Consider the following 22,719-nt stretch of genomic DNA (forward strand, 5'->3'; position numbering starts at 1 on the left):
TAAAGTTTGAAAACCACAGGGAAACAACGTAACTTTGGCATTGACTGGTTGTTTTAAATACAACAACATTGACAGATATAATTTTATAAATTTCGCCACTTTAATACAGATCGAGGTTATGAAAATTTCAAAAATAAACACGACAATCACTTAATACAACGCTATAGCTAAAGTGACCAGGTGCGGGTCACTTTTGTGTGTTCTATTGATCCGGAAAGATAAGGCAACTACTCGAACAAGGTCAGTAAGCCTGCAAATCGAAAGAATTGTCCAGTGAAAGCTAGGCCCGACCTCGGTATCTTACATAGCTATCCGGACGACAAAGGTTTAAGTTCTTTAGTTAGTCGCGGACCAGATTGAAGAGCGGTATGGTTGACCTTTGGTGTCTCGTTTCACTTGTTGCGTGCTCGTTATGCCATGGTGTTGGCCTGATTGCCCCACCAGACTGCCTTGACTGGAACCATCCAGGCTGACGTGACCCCCCTGCTGCATCAGCGTGGTGTGGTGTTGCATCATGTACGGAGTGTAGGTAGTCATGTGGTTTTGTGCCGGGGGCATTTGCATCCCAATCGATGGTGGGGTGGCGGTCAGCTGGTAACCCTTTGAATCTTGATTGAACTGAAACATGAGTAATATCACAATTAACCATTTCTTGTATCTCCAGCTAGCATTAATTACAAAAAGAGTAATAAATATGTATGTTCCCTAGAGTAGTCTTGATACTGCGATCACGGTCAAAAGTAGTTAAAGAAAAGTTTATGCTTTTTCTTTCTTTGGAAAAATACAGTAAATCCACCCCCACTCCCCCCGAATCAATGTTGGATGCATGTTTTCGAAGCAAAAGCTATAGAATTACTAATCCAACATTGATTCGGGGAAAAAAGGAGGGATTAAAATTTTAGGGGGATTCAAAGGGGAACGTAAAGTAACAAACTGCAAAAGTTGCATTTTGTTTTTACAGTTTTGTCCAGTATTGTAGATTGATAGAGTACATGACATTCCATCACTTGTGAAGACTTTGAGAAGACTTCGACAAGACTTTCCGCGCTAAGAAAATCAGTCTCCGAGCATTGTACAACATATCATATCCTCCGTGGAAACATTTAAGCCACCCTTGAAAAAACAGTGTGTACAAGGCGCTGTCAATGAAATTCAATTCTTGAATCATCTCATTTTTGATAAATTGAACTCTTTTACTTGGAAGGCATAAGTAGATGGCACATTTCCTAGGCAACAAAAATGTCTTGCTTAGGTTTTTTATTTGTTAACAATTGAGTCATTGATTCAACTTAGCCTGCATAACACACAGTCACTATACTCACTGGTCCTTTGAATCCAGTATGGTGAGAGTTTTCAGATGTCAATGAAGTAGTACCGAGCGAGCCTGGTAACGAGAAAAGGTCATTACGTCATACGGCAAATGAAACCAAACAGCTCTGATAAAGTGCCAAGTTCAAAAACACCTTTATGGAAACTTTGTTTACACGGTAAGTTTCAAATAGCTCCCATACGGAATAAAAACCACCATTGTCACCTTCTGATGAATATGACTAACATGATCAGCAAGGAACGTATTGAAATATATACAACTGTTTGAATGCCTAGACGGTATACAAGAAAAGGGAACATGAAAATTATATATGAAAATGAGTGTAGGAAAGACATACCTGAGCCTTGATTAGATTTGGTTTGCTGCAAAGTCTGCGAAGCAGTTTGGTGGTATGCCCCTTTGCCAAACTCTTGGCTGCCTCCAGCTGGAAAAAACAATTGAAAGAACTTGCTAGTGTGGCGTTTCGAAAGAAGGTTACTTGGTGTTTTTAAGTGAAGAAGCTTGCTTAAAATAAGGTAAATCCTGTTGCAAATAAATGCTGAAGTGAGAGTACAGTCAACGGGCGAAGTTTATTGTCAATCTGGTTAAATTTGGCAAGCGAAAGTTCGCATGAAACATAGAGGTTATGCTTTTCATTAAGGACAATGTCTAAGAAAGAGAAATCAAGAGATTAGGTTGTTAATTTTAGGAAAATCTCATAAACGGTGAGATAGCCAGGGTAGGATGCTGGCTATTCTGTCTCCTAGTGTTGCCTTCTATTCCCATTTTGTTATTTTGCATCGGAAATTCACCACAATAAAAAACTGCATTAAAACTTGAATGCTTGTTCGAAAACATTACCTCTTTACTTAGTTTGCATAATGTCTACTTTGAAATTTAGTTACAAACGGCAACGTGACGGTATATTTCAAAAGCACCAACAGGCAATTCTTATTACATCATGATTAATTCAAAATACAGCTTCACAGCAATTTCATTGAAGTAAGAACGAAGGACGCTGGAACACATCTTGGGGTGAGGGGGCTCTAGACAAGTTTGCAAATTTTTATGCTAGTTTTTCCACCATTATCCTTGCCCTCCCTCCTACCCCGGCTCTGATGTGCCTTAGTACACTAGCAATTCTTAACTTGATATCTGAAATACTACCCCATAAAACGGCGTTCAAGAATCACTTGATAGAAAGCTCAGTCAAGAGAAACATAAAAAGTAGAGCGGATGTGTGACTTTCCACCCAGCCTTTAACTCTAAACATAACTGTTTCCATGTCTGGGCAACTAAATGACTTTAAATGTTCTACAAAAAGAAAGCTTAGAGCTGAAACAGGCTTTCATAAAAAGAACTTGTTTCCTTATCAACAGAATATTACCGCTAATGACCTAACAGTCACAGGATAGATAACACTTTCAGACAGGTCGGATATGGCTAGATGTTTAACTGATATCTACGTACATTGTGTTATTTTGGAATCAAAACTCCAGTTTCCCGTAAGCTCTTCATCAGCTTTGGGTAATTAATGATTTTCTATTGATAGAATGAGCTTTTATGCTTTATGAATAAACAACCTGATGGTACTTCAAGTCTGACAACAAATAAATCGTGAATACAAAAACCATGCCTTTTTAAATAAGGTGTTTGCTTTGTATTAAAGATTCATTGCTAACAATGAGCCATTGCGCTAAGCAAACATCCCATAATGCATTCTCAGACAGTCTGAAATCAATTATGGTTAATCCGTAGAAGTTTACTGCCATTGCTTGGATTGTCGCCTGGATAGTTTGCCACCCTCGCAAAGGCTCATTGATAGCATAGCTGCTTAAACATTAAATTCTGTGGAAAGGAACTGGCCACTCTACCACACAATACTCAGGACTATGCGCCCCTAACAGCGCATTCCCCAAAGTTCAGTATCGACTAAGGGACTAACCTTTAACTTAAGTCTAATCTCATAGCTGAAATACTTAGACCTATAACAACTGAAAACTTAATAGGAAAACCAGTTAAAAGTCAGATTTCCCTACTACGATTTCAGTTTTTTATCTCGTCTTGGCTCGCATCAAAGATCTTGATCGCTATGACAGCAGATAAATGCTGATAAATATAACTCTTTCAGTATGAAAAGATTATCTATTTTACAGCTTGAATTCTAAACTAGGCAACCCATATCAAATCGCACCCAATAGAAAATCCACAAAATATCAGTTTTAACCATATTCGGATATATATTTGAGACAGGACTTCGCAACAAATACTTTTGAAAAGAAACATACTCAAAACCTGCCCACCGACAGAATCACACTGTTAACTATCGGTAATAAAATAAGATTTTCAACCAGTAATAAAGTACTAAAAGTAACCACTAAAGCAAGTTGACATGTCTGTGAGGTGCAACCTATTTACTGAGCGAAAAGGGCAGGATAAAACTATTTAGACTTTTACACCTTTTACAGCAAGTTATAACTTTAATGAAATTTGATTCCTCGACATCAAATCCAGACTTCAAGGTCACAACTGGTATCCCAGACAGTATTATTTGGAAATGATGCTGAACCCCTCTGTCAAGGTATCAGCCCTACGATCCCTGTCATTTTGTTGGCAAGCATAGCATTTGCATACGTCATTCAAGATATCTTCAAAACACGGGTTGGCTTTTCATACTGAACATCTCACAAGGATCTAAAAGAACTTTGCAATCGATTGTAGAGTTCAAAATGGATCGAAGTTAACAGTACTACAGAGGGGAAATGGTAATTTTGAGATCAGTAGCGGCGACACGTCCCCCACCCCCCAGTTCTCAGCAGAATCGATTTTGTATTTCGTCTAAATTCGATGAGAAAATTTTGGGGGAGGGGTAATATTTTGACACCGTACTTTTTGTGATGATTTGTGATGATTAATTCTGTGATTTTCAAACTGCCTTTACATAGCCAAAAGTTAGTTATGGACGTTCCCTTCAGGTAAAAATTGCGTTCCTTGTTAGTAAAAGGGCGTTTTCTGGTGCTAAAAGGGGCGTGGTCTAAAATCCTTCGTTTTGTTCTCCCCCCCCCCCCCCCTTCAGAGCGTAGTTGCTGGCGCCGCCATTGTTTGAGATTATGATATAAGTTGACTCTGCAGGAATTTGAAACATTCATAACAGATAAAAAACAACTCCAATTGGGCTGATCGGAAAGTAGAACCTAAGCTTTAAGCCTGTTGGCGGATCTGGATACATATAATCTGTGCTTGGTTTCCTAGTTACGCATAGTTTGTCTCTTATGGGGTCAACATTTGATGAGGTCAAACACGAAAAACCTTGGATTTAAGGCTTTGAAACAGGATCTAATATGGTGTCTTGTCGCCTAGCATGCCATTAAAATCGTGGCAAAGGAAACTATTTCAAGCATACGAATATAGCGTCTAGAAATATACATACTACATTCTGATGGAAACCTGCAACATTGTTAAATAACTTGAGACAATAAGGACTTTTTCAGAATTTATGAAATATTATAGCTTGGCCTAAGTGTATCGTCTCGGCTGCCAGACAACCGCTCAGATCTGATCGTGCCAAGTATGTACCTATAGATAAAATCTTTCAAATGATCAACAGAGTTTCTAATTAATGTCTGGCTAGGCTGGAGTCCCTGTGATTTTAAGAACATTTACCTCAAGCTCTTCTGAACAATTTGGTTCAAAATCTCTAAATACCACTAATTGAATATTTTAACCCTGGGTTTTTAAGATCTGAAAGATTTCAGCTTTAGGTTTCTTGAATTTGAAATTAGCAAATCGTTCAAAGCTATCGAAAAACGGTTATCAGCATATTTCAGGCATTTGCAAATCTTAAAGATTCTTTAGAAAGTTAACATGGACTCTAAAGTTAACTGATACTAAGCTTTTTTAAAAAAGCATTTACAATATTGGCGGAATAGAAAAGAGCAGAATAGAATAGAACAGAAACGGATAGAATAAAAAGGTAAGAATATAATGGAAAGGGATAGACTGGTAAAGTGAAACAAACAGTATTAAAGTGGTGACATCATTCAATTATACTTCAAAGGTTTTGAATTTGTACCACAATATCTGAACAAGCACTATAAAAATACCTCTAAATATCATGCCAAGTCAGCAACTTAGGTTACATTTTCGCTGAGATATGGTTATAAAAAGAACTCTAGGTTTGCAAAGCAAATAGAATACTGTTTTAGCTTGATACAAAAATTTAAGAACGAAGACGTGGTATTCGTTATTATAGGAAAGGAGCCTTAAAGCCACAAATCTCAGCCAGCTTTTGGGTTGACCTGATCATGTTCTCATGAGTACACAATCAGAAAATATGATTCGGTAAATAGCTTGCATGACGTCATCAATTTTTCACCTCTACCCTCTTGGAAAAAGTCTCATTCACTTAAGGAGGGTGTTTCAAACAAAAAGCCAGTCACGAACCTGAATTATACGCAGGTGAGCTATGTTGACTTGTGTAACCGGACTGATAATGTGCCCCGACCATGTGTGCTTTTCCAGCTTGCATCTAAAATCAACAAAAAGAGACAATCAGTTTAGGGTCATGCCAGCTTGCCTTCAGTGTACATCGTGGTACAAAAGATTGCAAACAGAACCTCGTTACGTTTGCGGTTTCCTTTGCAACTTTACGATAAACAAGCCTGTAGCATAAATTATTCGTTTAAGCCATGACAGATATTTAAAAGGAAAGTAAAACACATGTTGAACCGTACTGATATGAACGAAAACAGCAGGAGACGCAAAATCTTGGTATCTACTCCCTTCAACGTTCACAGGATTCAATTATTTTTAAAACATGATTGCATTTGCATGCATAAAATCAAACACACAGTCGAATTGTCTCAGAATTTAACAGCTGCTAAAGCGGAAAGTTCATGATAACCTATTTGTTTTTGAAAAGATACCAAGGCAAGAAATCACGGATTTTGTGGAGGGAAACTATAATTGGATGCTTTGCTGCAATTGATGCCTTTTTATGTATTTCTTCACATCATTTGAGAAGCTGTAAGATCTCATTAGTCGCTACTAGCAGAGGAGGTACATTAACTGCTTGCCACCAATTAAAAGACTTGGAATACAATGTGACTTCTGAAGTTTTATAACAGGCATCAAATCATATGCGTGACATTACGATTTAACAAAGATTTAACAAGGACTTAAGGTTTGGCAAAGTTTCAATTTCTACTTAACAGGGAACTTCTGTATAAGGGTTGAATTTGCATTTGAAGCTGGAATCTCAATGCGCGGCAAGCTGATTTTCGCATGCTCTCAAGTTCAATACGATCTGTGATCTTCGTAAAAGAAGTTTGAGTATTAATCTCTTACCTGTGTAGGAGGAGCTGTGAACATCGCAGGGATGACATTCGGAGGGTAGTAGGCATATCCATATGGAGTGGGGGCTGCAGCCGCCCCTAGAAATGCCGCTTGTTGGTGTGCATGAGCAGCATGAATGTTGCCTAGAAACGAATGCCATCGAAAATTAACCAAAGGAAGTATGAAGACTAGTACACACCAGAGCTTGCATAAGAAAGCTGAGTATTTGGTTGCAGGGGTGGGATTTGAGTGATCATAAAAGGAGTGTGATATACTTTGATACCTAATTGGTCGTTAGCCGAATGAAGTTACTTTGGCGATTAAAGAAGTCTATGAAAATTCACTTGAAGTATTGGAAACAACACAAATCGTTTGTTTTTAGGAACGAAAAAATGTTTGGTTTACTATGTTCTTCATCCAGCCTGTAAATGATCTAACACATTAAAACCTTAAATGTAAAAAAAGAATTTGTAGCAACGAAAGTTCAGAATATCAATGGAAATTATGACATGCCTGTGTTGATTGTCGATGCGACCGGAGACGACGCATCTCGACCAAATTTCGAATCTCCAGCTGAAAGCAGAAGAACAAGTTGATGAGGGGACTTGTCGCTTACTCTTTATTGGGAGGTTAAATGGAAAATGATCATGCAAGAATCGTATGGACACAGTTTTGTCAAAGAAGAAAACGACGAAGTACGAAGGCCAGCATTAAGCCTTTCTGTATATAATTACACTTTTGCCTGGTGGTCACAGTCGGAGTTGCAACTTAGAACCGTCCTGACATATACACAAAAACGCAAACACAATATTTGGTAAAATTTCTAAGTTCAGCGAGGGAGCATAAATTTCGAAACCCTAAAGCTAAACATTCTTTCCCAAATACTTCACTTAACACTGCATACACAAGGCCTATAAAATTTTTAAACTAATGCAGAAATCTCATTGAGGCTCTTTGAATCACTCAGATTATCTCTTCAATCAGAATGTAGACTTTTCCCCCAAATACTATGCTGAAGGCTTGAGGCAAACTGTAGTAACTGAAAGAATTTCGCCTAAGGAGTTGACTTGTGGTGTTTAAAGGTGCTTCTTACACTCACTTTCCATAAAGGGCAGGTTGCTCTTTACACACCTTTTCGAACATGTTGACACGGACAGTCTATCTTTATTTATGACCCGATAGACCAGAGATTCCAGGAATATCAAAAGGTTTTTATCACCATTAATCTCTTTTACCACAATAAGTCAAAGTTGAGAGAGAAGACTGGGGTTTCTCGTGATATTTCACAAATCAAAAGCAGTGTGAATTAACACTCAACTTTCAAATGTGGCAACCAGCTCCGGTTCATACAAATTGTATATTCTTAGGGCCAGCTGCTGAACACTTAGAATTATATAATCTTCGATGATAAATTAGGGATAAGATTGGGAAATATTAGTGACCAGATAATATAATCCTGGTTATTTGAGAAGAAAAATTCCAAAGCAAGGAAATTTTTAGTCTAGACTTAATCATATACACGTAGGCGAGATGATAATCTAAATATCCAAATAGATCAGATTTTCTGAAGTTAGAACAAAGGGATTTAATATTTGAAACTGTATGTAAGTTAAAAAAAACGACGAGGCCACAGCTCCGGAAAGGCATGAGCCCCCTCCACCCACTTTAACATTGAAATATCTGTTTAATACGCCCCAACTCTGAATTGTCAAGAGGTTAGCTGCTTCAACACACATGCATGCTACTACACACGTGTCAGGACACTTATATCCATACATTGTGACCAGCATTGAATTGTTTAACTTCTTGGAGAAAGTAATAGCTTGTTTTCGCACTAGCAATGTTTAGCCATGTCTGTGAGACTAGCCAAGCACAACTTGACTGATCAGTGTAAAGTGCCAAACAGAGCCAACATAAAGAAAGTAACAGAAGAAATGTAAAAGAGCTTATCCATATCTGATTGTGTTTAATTCTATTAACCCACCAACACTCTAAAGTATTGCATATTGCCCAGTAGTTGAAACTCCATTCTACCCAAATATGCAAAATTATCCGATGAGTCACTAAGATACCAAAAGGTAAGTACATTAAGGTATGAGGCAATGACCAAGTCAAGCAACCGAATGAATGACTAAATATGCGCTAGATATTGCTAAAACTAGTGTCATATTAATTGAAATACGTGCCAGCTGTGATGGTATAACATGAAGTACTATTATTCATGTATTTTTACATGAAGACTACTACATGTGGTGATGATGAATATGGTCGTTAGAGCAAGATAAGCTTTCGTTTCTGTCTCCTATACCTTCACTGAAGTTTACTCCGATTTCTAATGTAATGAAGACATAACAAAAAATCTTGTTTTTGAAGGCAGTAACCCTGGGTCGATTTGTCTAACAGCTTCAAAGGAAATACCAGACACGTCATGGCATTCTAATCCCCTTGGGTATCTCAACAGCCATTCCCTAATACTGCCAATTCAATGTAGCGTTACATTCATAGTAAGAAATGCCCCAAAAACTTCCTTCTCTTCAAGATGATACGTAGGAAGAGCTTTGTTGCCTTAAATACTTAAATAAACGATGCACCTTTACTACATCTATGGGTATTAAGATCTGTTACTAAAAACATTTTTTTGGTTTACCGCCAGGAAGATTGTCTTAAGTACCCTTGTAAACCAATAGTCGGTGATCCATTAGCATGTAACTCAAGCGTGATTCGGTGAGCCTGGAGACTATTCTATTCATTTCCTCCCTAAACATGGCTTTGATGTAAGCTGTAAAGCTTCCAAAGGCCATGGTTAGGGAAACCCGATACGAGCAGCGGTAAATTCTAGGGTGTGGATGGGATAAGCTCGTTATGATGAGCTCGTATTTCTCTTAAAACCAATAAAACTGACCTTCAAGTCATCAAGTCACCCTTTGTTGACTGCTTTTTGGAAAAGATGAATTATACTTTACTTGGCAAGAATAAATATGCTAAGATTATAGCATACTTGAAAAACAATTGAAATTTGAGAGGTATTCTTAAAATCTTTTACTAAAAGCAGCGATAGAGCAGTGATTTTATGACGGACGATGCAATGAGGACGGAACTCGGGGTTGTGATACATAGCTAGCGAGTTGGTTTTATTCAAATGAAGGCAAGGAAATTGGACTTACCTTGAAAACTCGAGCCTAGACTCTCCCTTGTGGCTCCTGGGTATCCCATATCATAGAAGGAAGGCTGCAGGAAAAATTTGGCAGTTATTAAAAGATGGCTACACTACCCATAGCAAGCAGAATCTCTATAATTTAGTCTAAGAAACAAAATTTAAAACAAGTTCAGTCGTTGGTTTTTTGAGGTTCTGATACTCAGGGTATACGGTCTTTGGATAGCTTTGAAATGTCTTTGTGCACAGAAAATTTTAAAAAGCCATCACCTAATGCAGTCTCATGACACCAACATTCATCGAACCATCAAAATAGAGTTTACCTCCAATTATTATCGGCAAAATTAGTTAATATTGACATCAGATTTTTCTAGTCTTTATTTCCGGGCATCATACGATATTCTATACCTGAGTTCACCATTAGGTCTACAAATACTGATTTTCCAATGAAAATAAACCAAAGAACAAAATATGTATGCATAAAAAGAGAAAGAAAGCTTCATGGGAATAGCAGACGTGCCAATCAAATTCGAACAGACGATTTCAATCCTTTGTTAGACTTGCCAGGCACTCTTAGGCAGCCTTTTCACTAACGTATTTTAAAACAAAAACGGGTTGAAAGTTATCCGTTTTTGCGTTGCGTTCCCAATAACCCACTTGAAAAAACGGATTTGTTTAAAAACGGGTCTCCGAGTGGATCATTTGTAACGCGGGTATCTTTCAACCCACCTGTTGGCTAGTGGGAACGCCAAACCCGGATAACTTTTGATCCACTTACAACAACAGCGTAATGTAATAAATTCAAGGACTGCTAGTGAAATACTGATTCCTCTGGCAGCTCTGCGTGCTTTGGATTCTGCTTATAATAATCTAAATCTGATTTAACTGAGGCTAAGGATACATGTTTAATGCCTGGGTACATTTTAACCCAGCTTAATGGAAACGATCAAAAACGGATTAGAACGAGCTTAAGGCAAACTGACGTTTTTATTCTCGCTTTAAAAACGGATGCATTTTAACCCTTTTTTGTTTTAATCCAGGCTAGTGCAAAGGCTGCCTTAAATATACCACCAGAAAACATTCTATAGCAGAACAGTAATTAAGGGCTTGTTTCCTAAATGAATTCTGTCAGAATCTGGTTTTCTGTTTACTTCACAAAAGTTAAAGGATATGGTGTCACTGCGATTCAGCTTAACTCTTAATTAACAGACACGCATTTCTTCTTTAATTAAATTAAGATAAAAAATGACACAAAAACAACTTTATTCGATTAGACGACTTTACAGAAAAAGGTGAAGCCAATCTTGTCAAAGGGTCAGACCGAGGGTTATACTGATCTTGCGAGTTAGATAAACAATGTCTTAGTAGCATTGGAAATCCTGGCTTTAAAAAGGTTAATATCGACTTACCATGGGCATTCTTGGCATAACAGGCATATCAACATATGAATAGGTCTAAAAACAAACGATAAAAATTAACAAACACTGTTAAACCATTCGCTCTAGTTATCTTTCGTGTATAATTAAAAGCTTTATTTTTTTATACACGTAACAGAAGACTTACTCTCAAAATAGTGAGTGGTTTGGAAGGCTGCTTGTGTTTATGTAATTACATTAATTGGTAGGTGGCCTTAAATGGTTAAGATAACAGCATTATGTCTCTCAGCTTCGAGATAAAAATCGCATATAAGTTGTATAATGTTGACCAAGAAATTACGAATTCTATTTGAGTTTTTCAGACAGTTAAGTACCTAACAGCAAACTTTAACTTGAGTCTCTTTTGCTCCAAAGCCCATTTTCTCCCTCCTCCACCATACCCCTTCTTTATCCCACCCTTCCTCTAAACCTTCATTCGTCAATCCCACACTTTCTCCGTTCCTCCTTCCTTCTTTCCCTTTTTCCTCTACTCTTACCCATTCTCCATCCCACCCTCCCTTGAACCCATTCTCTTCCTCTATCCATCCCTTCCTCAATCTTACCCTTTCTCTATCCCTCCCTCCCTTTAACCCTTGATTCCTCAATCCCACACTTTCTCCGTCCCTCCCTTCCTATTTCCCTCTTTCTTCGACGCCACTCCTTCTCTACCCCTTCTTTCATCTAACCCACCCCCTCCCTCTATCCATCTCTTCTTGTATCTCTCCCTTCCTTTATCAATCCCTTACTCTATCCATCCTTTCTTCATCTCTCCCTCTAGCCAACCCTTCCTCTACCCAACCGTTGCACAATCCCTTCCTTCCTCCACCTCTGCCACCATTCACTCCTATAAATTCTGTTAAGAGACTCCTGCTGTAGCAAACTCACCGTGTAAGGCGATGGCATCATTCCAGGTAAAATATTCATAGGCCACATGCCATGATGTCCAGATGCAGAGGCTTTGCCTAAGATTAAACAATACAAAATCATTTTGCAGCCAAACCCAAACAGAGCACTCCACTGAAGACATTCATTTGAAAACCCAAGGTCATGATAATCGCAGATTAAGGCACAGCATTTACAACTGATATTATCTCAATCTGTTTGGCAAAGGATTGGCAAATTCCAATACGTCAGTATCGAAAAAAGCTCGTGTTTTTGTCGATGCTTCACGAGAAGCTTGTAACAAACTTAGCGATATTGATATCATAAAATGAGCAAAACATCTGCAAATCACAAATATCCAAAGAGAAGGAGTTATAGGCTTTTCGACTACTAAATACTTGCAGTTTGATCTCGAAAATATTTCCTCAAAGGCCCCTTTCCTTATAATCTAATTTCAAATAAAAAAGGTGAAAATTTTTCAAATTGTCTCTTGAAAAAATTTCTTCAATCAAGAACTTATTGCTAAGGGCCTAAAAATTTGCAACTTCCTTTTCTGTATTTAAAGGGTTCCGGAGGAAAATGTCAAAAATGTCATTACTTAGTGCAAAGGATTCTATCATGGTTCTTAAAGATGTCCCCCCCCCCCGAAATTACCCAGCTTACTGCTACATGGAGCCTCCAACAATGTTCCAAGATTTGAGATTAGATCAGAGTTCTTTATCTTCAAATCACCTACCTGTTTCGCTAAGCCGCAGTTTCTTAGAAACTATTAAACGATAAGATAATATTGCCGTATGGAAGATCTTGGGTAAAAGAGAGGTACAACCAGGTAGGAATATCCCAAATATGTTGGCTTTAAACCCGCAAACGACTTACTCGTACTGGCTTGGGTCCTGGCTCCAGTTTGAGTCGTAGCTGTACTAGTTGCCAGCTGGGAGTTGAGCACTTGTGATGCTAGTGCACTGGATGTGTAAGTGACGTGTGAATTCGAACCCAGGACTCCAGGGACGATATTCTGCTTCGTGAAGGCTGTGCTTGATGGCGTCTGCAAGCTTGTGGCTGTTTTGTTCGATGTATTGGGGGCAACGAATGCATCAGCAACACTCGAGAATGCACTGCCAGGCTGCAAAGACAACAGACTCTCAAATCTGTAGCATATAAGGATAAGAAGGAGGGAAGGAAGAAAGACTTACCCTTTTACTGAATTAAGCAAGCTTCTCCTTACTACCTTAACTTGCCCCGATAAAGGTTCAACCATTAGATTTTTTCAAGGATACCTTCGGTGTGGCTGAGCGAAAGACGGGTAAAATTTGCCATCTTGAAAAAACTGCGAATACAGCATTGTGTAAGCGGTACGACTTTTCATATGTCGACAATAAATTTCTTCTAAACCTCACGTTCAGACATCACCTAACAAAATCTCCTAAATACTGAACCACTTTTCCAGGGGCGCAAACTTGGTCAAATATGGGGGGGGGGCAATCCTATTGTTTTGATAAAATGGCGTCACATTTTCCAATTGTTTTAGAACAAAATACCATTGTCCTCCAAAGTATTGGGGGCAACCACCCCCTCGCCCCCAGGTTTCCGCCACTGTACAATTCTCTTTTCCTTAACGGTCAGCTAAAGTCTAAAAAAACCTCAAATCTCTTTTGTCTTTTAGTTTAATTAAGTGGCTGATAGGGTTTGAGCCAATTTCAAAACACTGAGAAAAAGGCTACAGCAACATTTTGAAGCAAACATATATACTGGACAAGCTTCGATAGATAAAAAGCGATAAGGGCATATACTGCTTGGTTCTTTCTAAAACAAATGCCAAGTTTAAATGCAGGCATTCCATAACACTATACTAAAGCTTTACCTTTTGCTGAAGATGGCTGTTGATCGTCGACACCCCGAGGCCCATAATCCCTTGACTTGAAATCGACCGCTGGTCACTTCCCATCTTAGTGGCGCTGGTATCCTGATCCGATTCAATCCCATGATTCATTGCACCTCTAGCTCCGGGGAACGAATTGCTTAGTGATGATTCCATCGTATCATCTTCACTTAGCGATGTTGAAACAGGAAGAGTTGGCACCGTAGGCCGTGAATTTGCAGAGAAACCAATTGTATCTGTCATCTATTTTGAAAGAAGGCAGAAAATATATATCACTTTAAGTCAGAATCGTTCAGTAAAATACGGAATCACAAAGCTTGTACTTCAAAATATATTTTTCGAGTAATTTCCAAAAGTGGTTCATAGAACATTACCTGTATGACTGGGAAAATATCTTTCTTTGGCAATATGATCATGTAAAGATTGAGATGAGAATCTTAAGCAGAGGCAACTAGATTGCGATTGCCATTTAATTACATTTAGCTTATCATATACTTTCGAACCTTATGAAAATTCAAACAATCCATTAGTGGTTCCCTACATTCAGAAATTAATCGCAATTAAAACCCTGATAACCTTTTAGGTATATAACAAGAAGAGGGACCTTGCTTGAATAGAAAATGAAACAAAACTGACTGAATTACCGATCTTTAAAGAAAGTTTTGATACAAAAAAGGTGCCTTCTGATTTTAGACATTTCATTCAGATAAAAAAAATCATAAAGACAACATAGTGCAGCAGAGTTTGGGAAAGGAAGATTTTTAAGTAACGATGTTGACTAGTGGCTGCACTAGTAGATAGGTTACTGATATGGGCTATTATTAGAGTGCAGGGAATAGCCTTAACATGGTCTCTGTTTGAGCAAATTAGCAGGGCTTTCAATATGCTCTGTGTTGACAAACAACCATACACCGTATCGTCCTAAAGTTCAAGTATAAATAAGATGATATGAATGCTATAAAAAACTCGAGCTCAACGAGTCAATTTCTGTTTCTTGCTTTAACTGATCCATTAAAATTATCCTAAAACTCACCTGGACCATTCTGTTGAGATCTCGCGGCGACTGAGATGCGAAATGTCTCCCTGGTGACGAGTGATCCTGCAGTGACTTGAGTCCGGGTGGTGTTTTAGGCCGGTCACTTTTCGTCGATATCGATGTCTGGATCGTGGACACGCCCGGTAGGCTTCTTGCTGACTCCGGAACAGCAACGCTGTGACGTACAGCCTCTTGTTGAATGGTGCTTGTAATGCTCACAGGGGCACTAGAGAGGGATAATGGATGACGATTTTACACAATATTGAAGAATGAAAAACAAGATGTACGTCACAAAAACGGGTGCTAGGAAGATGTGTATCATTCCTTAAATATTTTTAAAAAATATTTTCGAAACATAGAAAATTTTGTTGATGCAAAGTAAAGCTTGAGAAATGTTTCAATGTTTTCCCAACGATTTGAAATTTGGTATGTATTTAAAAAACAACAATTAACATGTAACAAACCTTTGCTGGAATACTGTCGATACAATTGTGGAAGAAGTCCCAAACGATGGGGCATTTGACTCCTGAAACGAAAAGAGATTTCAAGCATACAATGGCTTGCAAAAAGTCTTGATACACTAATGTCAGTTTTCAAGGGCAAATTGAGCCACCCCTTTCCATCTTTGAACAATGTGGGTTTACCACAAAACGACGTAGGAAATCGTGGAGTAAGCTTTTCCCTCTGACTTGTATGATGGTTGTCTAAATCATCCATATTTCTTGGGGGCAGGGGCAGAAATAGAGGTTATCGGAAAAACAAATGAAAAACAGGAAAATACGGCGCAAATTGTTGGGTATTCCAAGTACTTTTTGCAGGCACTAAAAAGAGTTTCTACGTGTTTGCAAGTGTCGTTTCTTTAACAGGTTCTACGGTAGTTGATGTTAGCTGATTAAAAAGGAAACAATAATCACTTTAGTAACAAATGGAAAAGGTTCTTTAAACAAAGATGGTGAACATTTGGTGATTAAGGTTCAAACTTTTGCTTAAATGTATAATTGAACAATAATCAGATCACTTTTTAGGAGAAATAATCAGTCTTAACTTACAGTTGCCTATCATTTAAAAAACAAAGTGTGAAAAACGTAAACAAGACGAATCATGATTCTTTGCCAAATTTGTTCTGCTCCGAAAAAGCCAATAAAAAGCCAAAAAAGCCAATTAAATATCTAAGAAGCCAAATTCATTTAATTTGGTGGATTGCCTCGAGGGCCGTATCGTGTGAATTCAATCAAAAAAAATTTAGCCAGGGCGCAGACTGCATTGTATTGTTTTAAAAATATTATTGTTACAAAGAAAGTTGATTGAACGACGCTTTTTAAATGATGTCTTGTTGCTATTAAAAATATTTCTGGTGGAGGGGTGCAGGTTTCCTACCTCTTGAAAGCCGTTTCTCCAAGTTATGGAAATAGGAAAAATTGAGAATATAAATTGTTTTCTTGGACATAAAAAAAAGCCAAAATTAAGCCAAAATGCCAAACTATTTTTCCAAATCCAAACAGCATTTAAAAAAGCCAAAATTGACATATTTGGCTTAAAAAGAGCCAAGTTGGCAACCCTGGTTTTGTAGCTGTTGAAAAAAGTGCCATTATCTACGGGTTGGATAGTTTTCAGATAGAGACATTATTTTCAATGTTCGCAAAACAGTGATTGGGGACACACTTAAGAAAGGAATTACAATATTGATTGTAGGTACAAAAAGTATTAAAGAGAAGAGCAACAGCTAGTCTCCCATTATATGATAAAATAAGTCATAAAATATAAAATAACTTACAGATCCAAATTTGGGACTCACTGAAGGCCCACTGCCAAACTCAAGACCTCCAAGCTAAATCAAGAAAATAAAAATAGAAAGCTGAAACAAAAAATCACTTAAAAAACATATCAAATGCTTATGGACGAATCTTAAAAGGCAAGAGCCCGAATAAGTTTAGATGTGTAGTCGAATAGCAACAACCATAATCATCTGATGTGTCTTTATTAAAAAAGGCAAATAGTTATACATGACAAGTTATATCGGAGAAAGCTCTCCTTTTGACGTCATAATTATACTCTTTATGCATGGACGTTGTCTCTACTGGGCTTAACACTTAACACGATAGAAAGGTTTTTTTAAATAACTAAGTAGGTATTTCCATATATTTAGTAACTAAACAAATTGCTACTCTGTTCTAATAAGTATTCGATTAAAAGGATATGGTTTCCTTTTCTTGTAGTTAACAAATTCAATATCTTAAAGAGAATGGTCTGAGTTTAAAATGGATATCTCCAAGCTCAGGCAATTCATTTTAACCTGTTTTATAAAGGTCGTGATAAATGATAAGGGTTTTTTGTCGATGTCCGTCAGTCCTTCATGATGGTCCTAGAGTTTATTTGGATGACAAATTTTTAAGAGAAACTGTGCAGAAGATTGTACCTGTTGCTCGATCTCCTCCATGAATGACTTTGGCATTTCTACTGGTTGGGCAGGGATCTAAAAAATCAAGGATATTCTGAAACGTTCAGAAGCGAAATTACGTATGAGAAACAGAAAGTTATTGGCTGGAAAAGACATGTTGATGAGAAAGCTTAGTGGTAGAAGTGGTAGAATTCTACAGTCGAAACAGAGCTCTAACTCTGGCGCAAAATGTACTGAATGTAAGAAGAAATTACATTTGAAAACACCAAGCTTGAGCGCAGTTGTAGTAAACGTGCAAATTTTATCAATACAGCCCAAGGACCCCCGGAACATATTACGGATTGAAGGGGCTAAAACGTTATCATTTATACTTTTCTATTTTCCCCCGAATACTTCTACTTCCACCCCCTCCCCCCCCCCCCTAGACCAACGTTTAAAGCTTAGACAAATATCACACAAGCCACAGAAAGAGCATGCTTCCTAGCTTTTTCCGTCGTTTAGGTAGTAAACCAAAATTTCTCAAAGGGGAGAGGGGGACGGGTGATGAAACACAGGCGTTAGTTTCCAAGACTTTTTGCAGGCATTGCATGTTAAAAACCAAAAGAAAGCTGACTTTTGTATGGTTTTAAGTATATCATGGAAATTATAAGGGAGGGGGGCTAAGCACCCATCAGGCCACGGTTGCGCCCTCCCTGATACGGCTTGGGATGAAATTAATTTTATTTTCGGCGCCAATAACATACAGGTTTGAGATTTTACTTCAGAAAAGGCGAATAACCTGCTGTTTTGTGGTCCGTTTTTGTTTCGCCTGTCTCTGGGCCTTTGGAGGCTGTATCTGCTCTTGTTCAAGCGTGTGGCTATCATGGATACCGCTGATCATTGGGGCAGGCATACTCCCTTCAACTGTCTCGCCATTATTTTGCATTGAGGCCTTCGCTAAGCTTTCAAGGTTGTAGTTGCGACCTAGAAACGATGACGTCAAACTCGTGCTTTGGTGCGTCGACGGGAAACGACTGTTATGGTGCGATGAGGTGTATATTGGCCTAGAGTGCTCATTCGCTGAATAAGAATCTGGCTTGGACGATGGCTGGGCTCGTTGCGACTTGATTACCGCTGTGTCAACGCTGGAAATCAAAACCATGTTGATCTTAATACATTCAACAACTTAAGGCTGAAATACACGGTCCTTTTTTACGTCCGTTTTCAACGTTCTCTTTTCGTAATAACAAGATAACTTTGCCGAGGCATGATGTTCTTATCTTTCAGATGATTCGAGGCTGGAGTGTTCTTGATTTTGTTCTTATTTCAATATCAAATTTGTATACCAGTATTGCATGAAATTTTTAGTAGCACGGTTGATAAGCTGACAAAATCTACTCTGTTTTGCTGACATCAAAGAACGTTTTCAAAAACACTTGCTTTGTTGTTTTTTCTTCTAATTTCTCATCTGAGGCTTGGTACTTTCTTACGTTGTTCTTATAATTTGGGCACATCGAGCCTTGATAATTTTATAAACTGTATTCTTATGGAAAAAGTGTATAAATATATATAAAAAACAGTTTCTTCGATCAATCAAAAGATTAAATCGTCAAATTTTGGTAACTGGAAAGAGAAAATTTTCTGTTGGAATTAGAAAAAGCTCGAAATATCAGGCATTTAAAAATTCACAATCTGCCTGTTTGAAACTCATTAAAAATCCTGAAAAACTGTTTGGAAAAAAGTTGTAGCTTAGAGAAGGATGATAAATATGTCTGCTATTCAAGAGAAAAACCATCCATGTACCAGCCTCAAATGACATCTTAAGCCTTCATCAATTAAACTTAATGACCACAAAGAAAGGGTGATAACTCCCCAAATACAACGAGGTATCTTACTGTTCAGGGCGATAAAGCGATTCTTCCTGCTGGCGTTCAGGCGATGGCCGTCTCCAGCTAGACTCAGGCCCATTGGTGTGCGACCAAGTGTCTTCTTTGGATGTAGACGGCAACATTGACATTGCAAACAGGCTAGCCGTGTTGTCTTCAGATACCTGCGAAATGGAATATCAACATTGCAATCCTAATAATGCTTTAGGTGATAACGCTTATGTAGGAAGAAGGCTCGGTGATTAGGGACTATCGATCCAAGGGTCTGTGGTTCGAATAACTGACATCATCAAACTTCTACTTTAGAGTGAAGAGATTCGCCAGCTGTCTGTATTTCGTTGGCATAACAAGGCACGTCATATCGAGAGACAGGACACTGCTCGATAAGCATAGCTTCTCAGTGTGCTAGAAACTATCTTTGAAAGCTTGTTAGTAGCATGTACAGTACAAGACAAATATGGGTGTTTAAAAACATATGTATTATTTTTGACTTCGAAGCAATTTGATCTGAATATTTTTGGGTTGAAATTTATCAATCCCATACTTTAAATGTGCCAAACTGTTCTCACTAACTGAAACATAAATGCAATACGGAAACAATGTTCGTTGAGAGAAATTAAAAACTTTAAAATTCGCAGTTAAATTGATATTTTCGAATCGCCCTTAGAAGCAAGCATCAACCTGAATGATCCTGGATCCGGCTTGAAATTAGAGGCGCTAATGAAACTCTCGTTTACCAGTAAACCAAGACCCTAAATGAAACCTGTTGTTTTTAAAGACAATCGACAGATACAACAACAATTTTTTTAAAGTGTCATGTCGCTTAAGCTTTTTGCCAATCAAAACTAGCCAATCAAAACCGCGTGAGCCGTACCGCGCTCACTGATTGGCCAATTGTTGATGGCCATTTGGCTTAAAGGACTTTCGTATCTGTCGGTTGCCTTCAAAGAAGCCAATATGTCAAAGACTGGCATTGTCAAGCGATCAAGATCTAGCCAGTTAATGATGGATTATTGGCCAAAGAAAAGACGCCTCTTGAACTTATTTGGAAAGGTTTGAAAAATGTGAAACAAGGGTACCCTACCGTTGCTACCCTATCATTGTCACGTGTTCCTCCTTCCAAGCCATCTTGCTCGGCATCATGTGACCACTCTGCGTCAGCAGCTTCTGCTGCTAGTCCCCATTCTGCGATAAAAATGAACGTTTGTTATTGAACTGACTGATTCTTCTCATTGCAATACGGATAATAAGCATGTAGTGCGGAAAAGGATTTTGCTGTTGTTAGACCTTGCGGAATGCAGAAGAAGAAAAGGTTGTCAAAATAACTGTGACAGGGTGATCATAACGAAGGGAACACTTGATCGAATAAAACACCCTGGAAAAGCGCGAATTGGAAAAAGGCTGGGATGTGAACTTGACAGTGGTAATTGAACGTGTTCATCGGAGAAAAATCCTAAGAAATAAACAAAAATTAGGCCGATCCTTGCATGTACGAATGATGTATACACGATCAGTTCGCCTTTGCAGTACTTTTCTCTGTTTTGATGAGAATAATCAATTTGTCGATGAAAAAGTTGACATCAAACATATATTATGACTTAAAGAACAGCAAAGCTATCTTGGAGTTTACTTCCTTAAACCTTCAGTAGTATCAAGATATTTACAATACATTATATATTACAATATAATATTACAATACAATATAATCAACTATTTATTGAGTATAAACCTTGACCGTTATAACGTATTTCCCCATGGCGTCCAAAGTGACGCGGGCTTAAGTATTTACCGTATATGTATATCTTGTATTTTACTGTGTATGCATTATTACAATGTAGTATATGCATATGAAGTGTGGTAAATGTTTTATTAGTTATATTTAGATACATATCATATCCAAGGGGGCAGTCATGTTATATTGCTCCTCCTGGGTTCCGTCCTTGTTAGGTCGTTTAGTAGTTTGTTCGTAGTGTTTTAGGTAATAAAGGATCGGTTGTCAACAAGATACTGGCAAACATTCATTGTATCCGTTTATTCGTCTGAATGATAAATAACTTTTGAAGCATAAACCAACCGATATTCTCTCTTTCCAAACCGTTGTTATCATCCAAATCCCAGGATTCCTTTTCTAAAGATGAAAAAAGCAGGCAATAAAGTTTAAGTAGAGACAATGTCAGTCACCAGGGTCAAAGGCAACCGATTGACATACAAGTGGCTTAAGCCAAGTGTCAATCAATATAGCCAATCAATGAGCGTGTGAGTCAAATCACACTCACTGATCGGTCAATTTTTTATTAAAAGATTGCTTAAGCCCTTCAGAATCTGTCGATTGCCTTTAAGGCCACTCAGTTGGTTACAGATGCATTTGTACTGCACCCAGGTCGATAAAACTCATCTAAGCACCATTTACAGTCAATGCCTGCTTACAATGATAACTTTCCCAGCAACATCCAATGTGTATATAAAGAGCCTTCTGTATCTGGCATTGCTTGGCAAGGTTATAAGTATCCACCAATTATGCCCCCTCTAATCAAGAGATTCGACAGGTTTACAGTTGCGTTCTCACAAGCAGAGATTACACCGAGGGCAGTTCACTATTGCAAATAACGTACGAGATTTTCCCAAAAACAAAAGAATTTCCAGGGATTTCCTTTTAAGATAAAACAATTGGATTTCAATCAAAGGTGTACGAGATTTTCATCAAGTGATTTGCCCTTCGGAGTACGTGATATTGACCCTTTATCCCAGAGCATAGCATTCCAGCAGGGTGCCAGTTGGCCTGTATAGACAATTAACCAATACCAGATAGAATGTAATCGTTATTCAATAATATTTGTGCCTGGACAAGAATTCATCTCTCTTTGGTGACGAGGCCCTAACCTTCCAAACTTGTTGACGATAAAGGAAGAAGAAATATATTGTGAAATTCTACGTCATTCAATTTTGTAATTTCTTCGTTGACTTATTGCTATCGCAAAACAAGTATGTAATCGACCAAAGTCCAACTGACTAAACATCTAAATTATCCAAAGATAATTTGACGAAAAGGATTATTCAAAGGAATAATTTCACATTCATTTGTCTTCAGTATTACAAAACCAAAATAGCAAAATTGACTAAAACCTATAGATGAACTCAATAGATAAACGCTTACAATACCATTTAGGTTATCCACAGCATTCTCGTTGGTAACTTCATTCGATGTCGCTCCTTTCCATTCTCGATCTTGTCTTGGCCTACGTCCAAAGCCTCTGGCACGTCCTCTCGGGGCTCTTGAAGGAAAACATAAGGAAATTATTATTGAGTGTGTTGGTTTGAACTTCTTTAAGTTACTTCAATGCCAGAAAATATTGCAAAGAATTAGCAAACTTACTCTATATTTCTATATTGTTTCTGTTATGATGCTTTTGAAACTAGGATTAGAGAGGGGTAGAAAGAATTGAAAGC

General features: G+C 38.0%; 1 protein-coding gene across 2 annotated transcripts in view; it reads right to left on the minus strand.

The window, feature by feature from the left end:
* Positions 1 to 33: 33 nt before the first annotated feature.
* LOC135687433 (uncharacterized) overlaps positions 34 to 22,719 on the minus strand; it is a 30,158-nt gene continuing 7,472 nt past the window's right edge. For both annotated transcript variants that reach the window (XM_065203989.2, XM_065203990.2), the window contains exons 8-27: positions 22,432 to 22,544; positions 21,347 to 21,400; positions 20,357 to 20,457; positions 19,282 to 19,436; positions 18,186 to 18,531; positions 17,426 to 17,482; positions 16,784 to 16,837; positions 15,474 to 15,535; positions 15,007 to 15,235; positions 13,956 to 14,216; positions 12,971 to 13,217; positions 12,098 to 12,174; positions 11,207 to 11,251; positions 9,808 to 9,871; positions 7,157 to 7,216; positions 6,656 to 6,786; positions 5,753 to 5,837; positions 1,668 to 1,754; positions 1,323 to 1,384; positions 34 to 618 (exon numbers count right to left, since the gene is read on the minus strand). In XM_065203989.2, the coding sequence (XP_065060061.2) occupies positions 337 to 618; positions 1,323 to 1,384; positions 1,668 to 1,754; positions 5,753 to 5,837; positions 6,656 to 6,786; positions 7,157 to 7,216; positions 9,808 to 9,871; positions 11,207 to 11,251; positions 12,098 to 12,174; positions 12,971 to 13,217; positions 13,956 to 14,216; positions 15,007 to 15,235; positions 15,474 to 15,535; positions 16,784 to 16,837; positions 17,426 to 17,482; positions 18,186 to 18,531; positions 19,282 to 19,436; positions 20,357 to 20,457; positions 21,347 to 21,400; positions 22,432 to 22,544 (2,572 nt within the window). In that variant the 3' untranslated portion in view covers positions 34 to 336. The remainder of the gene's footprint in view (positions 619 to 1,322; positions 1,385 to 1,667; positions 1,755 to 5,752; positions 5,838 to 6,655; positions 6,787 to 7,156; positions 7,217 to 9,807; positions 9,872 to 11,206; positions 11,252 to 12,097; positions 12,175 to 12,970; positions 13,218 to 13,955; positions 14,217 to 15,006; positions 15,236 to 15,473; positions 15,536 to 16,783; positions 16,838 to 17,425; positions 17,483 to 18,185; positions 18,532 to 19,281; positions 19,437 to 20,356; positions 20,458 to 21,346; positions 21,401 to 22,431; positions 22,545 to 22,719) is intronic.

Source organism: Rhopilema esculentum, chromosome 20 (assembly GCF_057945365.1).
Source record: "Rhopilema esculentum isolate cy_ngs chromosome 20, ASM5794536v1, whole genome shotgun sequence".
Taxonomy (NCBI): domain Eukaryota; kingdom Metazoa; phylum Cnidaria; class Scyphozoa; order Rhizostomeae; family Rhizostomatidae; genus Rhopilema; species Rhopilema esculentum.